The sequence below is a fragment of the Megalobrama amblycephala genome, unplaced genomic scaffold (genome assembly GCF_018812025.1).
Source record: "Megalobrama amblycephala isolate DHTTF-2021 unplaced genomic scaffold, ASM1881202v1 scaffold568, whole genome shotgun sequence".
Classification (NCBI taxonomy): domain Eukaryota; kingdom Metazoa; phylum Chordata; class Actinopteri; order Cypriniformes; family Xenocyprididae; genus Megalobrama; species Megalobrama amblycephala.
In genome coordinates, this window is record NW_025953478.1 from 1 (window position 1) to 6,500 (window position 6,500).

Consider the following 6,500-nt stretch of genomic DNA (forward strand, 5'->3'; position numbering starts at 1 on the left):
TGCAGCACCTCTCTTCCCAGTCTCTCAGTATTGCTCTGTGTAGTTCCTGCCTCTATGAAACCACTCCTTCCAAAAAGCACATTGTGCTCGGCTGGACCAGTACTGTTTCAGTAATGTCACGCCCCTTACCATAACTATGAGTTTCAACAAACTACTAATGCAACTCAACCAGGCCTCATCCCTTTTTTGTTTACGCATGCCTTGGGTGGGAATTATTATTAATATTGTGACATGTTGTTCCTGGAAGAAGACTCAAGACTACAGTCGAAATGTTTCAGGGAGTTCAGAAACAGTGCGCACTGACAGAGAAGAACTCATTTTGGAGTGACTTTTTGCCTTGTAACTTTGCAAACCTTTTTCATGCTTAAACAGCAACATTACACACTAAAGAAAGTTAAAAAAAAAATAAAAAAGCACAATAGGACACCTTTAAACCAATTTCTATGAATTCCACAGATTCTCCCCTCACAATCAGCAAAGAAAATATAAAAAAACAGGCATATTTTCTATGGACCTACTATGTTTTGTTGCTGTTGTTGTTAACAAGTTGTTGAATGTGTTATCTTTGTGTCTTTCCTTAGACAGTGAGACAATAAAAGCTGTACAAGTGACACAGTTGGACAGAGACACAGTTTTAATTGCACTGGAAAGTATGTATGAATAAGTAAACTATTAAAGTATACACTAATTCTTGTATTGTAAATGAATCCTCGTTGTCCTCTTCTAGAAACAGTGAAGATTGTCGATATGCAGGGTGTTCCCAGCAAGGAGTTAGTATCCGAACTGGATTTTGACTTCCCTATCGAGACTTTAGGTACAAACCTGACATATGAAAATATACTATTTTTTCACAATGAAATTATACAACAAATGGCATAAGTTTTACTGTGTTATTTATCAACAGTTTGTTTAGAAGAAAGTGTTTTAGCTTTCTGGAAACATGGGCTTAAAGGACAGAGTCTGCACAACTGTGAGGTAAAGTGTTATGAGGTGTATCAGTACATATCGTCACTATTTGTGAATTTTAATAGTTGTTAGTTTAATAGTTAATACATTTACTATGGATTAAGATGTAGGTCAGAATCTAAAGTCATCCTCATGTGTCATCATAGATAACACAGGAAATCACAGATGAAAGCAGAGTGTTCAAAGTTTTAGGCACGCACAGGTATTGACTTTCTTTCACTTCATCTCATAGTTTTTCATTTTAACTTGAATAAACATCTGATCTCGTTCTTGTGGGTGCCTTTGCTTACAATTTTTTTCTCAAATCTTGGTTTACAGAGACATCGTTTTACAAAGCACCCCAACTGAAAACCCCTCAGCCACTAGCAATTTATACCTTTTGACCGGTCATGAGAGCAGCTACTGAGGAAAACCAGTGGACAGAACCTGTAAAGAACATGCATCACAAAGAGATGTCAAAGTGCATGTTAATATAGAGACTTTAAGAACTTTGCTTCTGCTTAATGTGTGTTCAAACACACACCTTCAGTCGATCTCACTGGTACATATTGTGAGGATACAGAAAGGAACGCCCAATGTCCTGGTTCTTTTGTTTGTCCCTCTAAAGGTGTTTTTGTCATTGTTGTCCATGAACTCTGAAATTACCTGAATTAAACAACTGTATTTAAATTAAAAAGATCATGTGATAATTTTGTGATGAAAGGATTGTAATAACTACTAATAAACTGATACAGTGAAACGAATTTACCAGACGTCTTAATAATCTCATCCTGAGGTTGATGCATCTGAGTTTTGTTTTTAACTTTTAACAACTTTCAGGGAGAAATCTGCTCCATGACCTGATTTCAGTAGAGAGAATGCAAGTAACAGATGGGTTTGAATAGGTTTACAGGACTGTGTGGAAAAAGCTGAATTTTAATTTATCTTTCCCAGTTTAAGTACCCCTATTATGCTATTCTAAAGATCTCCTACAACAGGTTTGCATGCATCAAAGGTCAAAAAACACTTTCATTTTCTCATAATATACAGGCCTAGTTTCACAGACAGTGCTTCAATTAAGCCAGGATTAGGCCTTCAGTTGGGATATTTAAGTAGCTTTTATAAATGTGCTTAGAAAAAAAAACTTTACTGGTGTGCATCTTGAGGCAAAACAATGGCACTGACATATTTTATGATATGGCAGTGCAAGTTATTTTCAGTTAAAACAACAAACAAGCATTTTCTGGGACTAGGCTTAAAGGTGCAATATGTAATTTTTCCGTCCACTAGAGGTCGCCTATTCAAAACAAAGGCGTAGCTTGATGACACCAAGTTTGAGCGATGTGGTCTTCACCTCACAGCCGGTGGAAAAGAATCGGGATAGGACTCGGGCAGAAATCATGTTCATGGATGCGATTATTAATGTTACTGTAGTATGAAGCAGAGCAGGACCGAGTGCTGTGGGAGCTGAATGAGGCAGCTGGAGTGATTGATAATGAAAGACGAACGCAACACACGCCTCACGAGCAGCAGAACTTTTATTAGTTCGCTGGCAGTCGCAGGCACCGCTTCCACTTTTCTGGTCAAGTGTATGAGGTAACACAGCTCTGTTTATCATGTTAGATACATTTGAGTGTGTTGAAAAGGATGTTATAACGTTACTCTGTGCGTTCACTCGGCGGCTGCAGTGAGACACTGCAGGACGCTAGATATTATAAATATTTTAAATGCTGGATGGCTTGTGTTAATAAATGGCATGCAAATAATTTTAAAACAAATTGTATGATGGAGAAAATTCTGTATTACTGTTACTAAAAATAAAGCTGCATATGATTATGCAATGTTAGCTACTTCACAAAATAGTGTTTTTCTCTGAGGCATGGTAGCACGGTTCTCTCGGAAAATCAAGAAAATTAGATTTAAACAATAAGACTAAACGTGTTGAGCTATATAACAACATTTAGTTTTCTGTCTATAAATGTAACCAAACAATTGTTCCCTTGTCTATTAAAACATGTAAATATTAAAGCTGCTTTGGTGTTTCCATGGTTTCTACAAAATCAGAAAACGAGGGTAACGCAAATATGACGACAGGCGACTCCTCACACATCCGTGTCCTATAGCAAGTTTCTCACGATTTACAAATATTTGGAAACATTTGGGATATTGTACATACTCAATGGAACAAAATATATAACACTGGCCTAGTGGTTTTGGGATATTTTCCTGAAATTTTTTTACATATTGCAGCTTTAAGCCTCGTCTGGGAAACCAGGGGAAAGAGTCTGAAACAGTTAGTTCGAAGATTCTGTCTTTCTAAGCCCCGCCTTTCCGAGAGCTACTCTAATTGGTCAGAACAGAAGACGCAGTCTGTGTGATTACCATAACTGAATTTCAGCTTGGTGGCTTCCTAAATCCTCAGCTATCGTACACACTGTAAAGACAGTAAGGTGTCAGTTTTACCATATTAATTCAAGCACGAGTCCGGTGATGAACCATTGGAAGAACTAGTTGTTCAACCGGAATCTCCATCCAAAAACGACTTGTGCAGACCATTTCAGTGGTAAGTTTTTACTCATTTTCAGATGTTGCAACTGTAATTCCTCTACATCAGCATTAAGTGTATGTCCATCAACAAGCTGATGTGTATATTTCGAATTTATTGTGCACATGTGGGTTGTTGTATTATAACTGTTTCAAAAATGTGCATACATTAGCCTAGCTAGCACGTGAAAGACTGATGTAACATTATAGTTTGTAAACGAAAACCTTGCTCCATCCTTTATCCTTATTCAAAGTAGTAAGAACAACAGACAATCTGCATTAATTAATACAGTTTTTGGTAACAGTGGACCCACAGCTGATTAGCAGAAATAAGATGTGACGGTTAGCCGAAGACCTACACTGTATAAAACACAAAACTATATATATCTATACGTTTTTTTTTTTTTGCGGGCAGCCACTGAAGACCATAGGATGGCATTTTGCAAATTTGTTACATTGCTAAGTAAGGCTGGAATTCCTGACGACTCGTTTAAACACACTGCATGAAATGTAATATCTGAAAAAGAAATAATGCTCTGTATTGGTTATTTAATCATTAGCTGGGACCATCCTCAAGAGGGAGCTGAAGCTTAAAAAATGAAACCATTGTTTTATAGCATAAAGACAAATATTACTATAATAATTAATAGGGGTCTGTGAAAACATTTTAACATTTTTTTTTTTTTTACATTTGTTGTTTTATTAAACTTTTATCATTATATATTTTTAGTTATTTGCCTTTTTGGTTGTTTTTTATTTGAGATTTTATTAATTTTACAGGAGAAATCTACAGGCTGATCAATTCATTCCTTTTATATAACATCAAGAAATTTGCATAATTTGTGTGTGTGTATATATATATATATATACATACAGTGGGTACAGAAAGTATTCAGACCCCCTTAAATTTTTCACTCTTTTATATTGCAGCCATTTGCTAAAATCATTTAAGTTCATTTTTTTCCTCATTAATGTACACACAGCACCCCATATTGACATAAAAACACAGAATTTTTGACATTTTTGCAGATTTATTAAAAAAGAAAAACTGAAATATCACATGGTCCTAAGTATTCAGACCCTTTGCTCAGTATTTAGTAGAAGCACCCTTTTGATCTAATACAGCCATGAGGCTTTTTGGGAAAGATGCAAGTTTTTCACACCTGGATTTGGGGATCCTCTGCCATTCCTCCTTGCAGATCCTCTCCAGTTCTGTCAGGTTGGATGGTAAACGTTGGTGGACAGCCATTGTGCAGAGATGCACAATTGGGTTTAAGTCAGGGCTCTGGCTGGGCCATTCAAGAACAGTCACAGAGTTGTTGTGAAGCCACTCCTTCGTTATTTTAGCTGTGTGCTTAGGGTCATTGTCTTGTTGGAAGGTAAACCTTCGGCCCAGTCTGAGGTCCTGAGCACTCTAGAGAAGGTTTTCGTCCAGGATATCCCTGTACTTGGCCGCATTCATCTTTCCCTCGATTGCAACTAGTCGTCCTGTCCCTGCAGCTGAAAAACACCCCCACAGCATGATGCTGCCACCACCATGCTTCACTGTTGGGACTGTATTGGACAGGTGATGAGCAGTGCCTGGTTTTCTCCACACATACCGCGTAGAATTAAGGCCAAAAAGTTCTATCTTGGTCTCATCAGACCAGAGAATCTTATTTCTCACCATCTTGGCAAACTCCATGCGTGATTTCATGAGTCTTGCACTGAGGAGAGGCTTCCGTCGGGCCACTCTGCCATAAAGCCCCGACTGGTGGAGGGCAGCAGTGATGGTTGACTTTCTACAACTTTCTCCCATCTCCCGACTGCATCTCTGGAGCTCAGCCACAGTGATCTTTGGGTTCTTCTTTACCTCTCTCACCAGGGCTCTTCTTCCCCGATAGCTCAGTTTGGCCGGACGGCCAGCTCTAGGAAGGGTTCTGGTCGTCCCAACCGTCTTCCATTTAAGGATTATAGAGGCCACTGTGCTCTTAGGAACCTTAAGTGAAGCAGAAATTTTTTGTAACCTTGGCCAGATCTGTGCCTTGCCACAATTCTGTCTCTGAGCTCTTCAGGCAGTTCCTTTGACCTCATGATTCTCCTTTGCTCTGACATGCACTGTGAGCTGTAAGGTCTTACATAGACAGTTGTGTGGCTTTCCTAATCAAGTCCAATCAGTATAATCAAACACAGCTGGACTCAAATGAAGGTGTAGAACCATCTCAAGGATGATCAGAAGAAATGGACAGCACCTGAGTTAAATATACGAGTGTCACAGCAAAGGGTCTGAATACTTAGGACCATGTGATATTTCAGTTTTTCTTTTTTAATAAATCTGCAAAAATGTCAACAATTCTGTGTTTTTCTGTCAATATGGGGTGCTGTGTGTACATTGAGGAAGAAAAATGAACTTAAATGATTTTAGCAAATGGCTGCAATATAACAAATTTAAGGGGGTCTGAATACTTTCCGTACCCACTGTATATATATATATATATATATATATATATATATATATATATATATATATATATATATATAAATGGAAACACATGGTTCATATGAACTTCTAAAACAAAAATGTACCAAGGTATCTATAGTTTTATATATATATATATATATATATATATATATATATATATATATATATATATATATATATCATAAATGGAAACACATGGTTCATATGAACTTCTAAAACAAAAATGTACCAAGGTATCTATAGTTATATATATATATATATATATATATATATATATATATATATATATATATATATAGATTTTTTTTATTGTGTATTAGATTTTATATTATTATATATTAGAGAATATTTTATAATATTTTGTAAATATTATTATATATAAACAACTCTCCAAATAGTTGAATAGCAGTAGATGTATACTGTATAAAAGCATATTGTTCAACACTAGTGCAGTCAAAGCTGGAGTAGGTTTGCTTGGATTTATTGTTGACTAGATGACCTAAATAAAAACTTTGATTGCACCTGCAGATATGTGGATAAGTGTGCTCTT

The 6,500-nt window shown here is 36.6% G+C and overlaps 1 protein-coding gene across 1 annotated transcript; it reads left to right on the plus strand.

Moving 5' to 3' along the window:
• The first annotated feature begins 18 nt into the window (after positions 1 to 18).
• On the plus strand, positions 19 to 1,709 carry LOC125262048 (mitogen-activated protein kinase kinase kinase kinase 2-like). Its single transcript, XM_048180606.1, has 5 exons — positions 19 to 650; positions 728 to 814; positions 905 to 975; positions 1,113 to 1,168; positions 1,285 to 1,709. Exons 1-5 carry the CDS (start codon positions 509 to 511, stop codon positions 1,370 to 1,372), a joined length of 444 nt encoding a protein of 147 aa, XP_048036563.1. The 5' UTR covers positions 19 to 508; the 3' UTR covers positions 1,373 to 1,709.
• Positions 1,710 to 6,500: the final 4,791 nt, after the last annotated feature.

Coding starts and splice junctions, on each gene's coding strand:
- LOC125262048 (XM_048180606.1), top strand. CDS start 509: ATGGACCTACTATGTTTTGTTGCTGTTGTTGTTAACAAGTTGTTGAAT. Junction 651..727: donor AGTTTTAATTGCACTGGAAA/GTATGTATGAAT, acceptor GTCCTCTTCTAG/AAACAGTGAAGATTGTCGAT. Junction 976..1,112: donor AGAGTCTGCACAACTGTGAG/GTAAAGTGTTAT, acceptor GTGTCATCATAG/ATAACACAGGAAATCACAGA.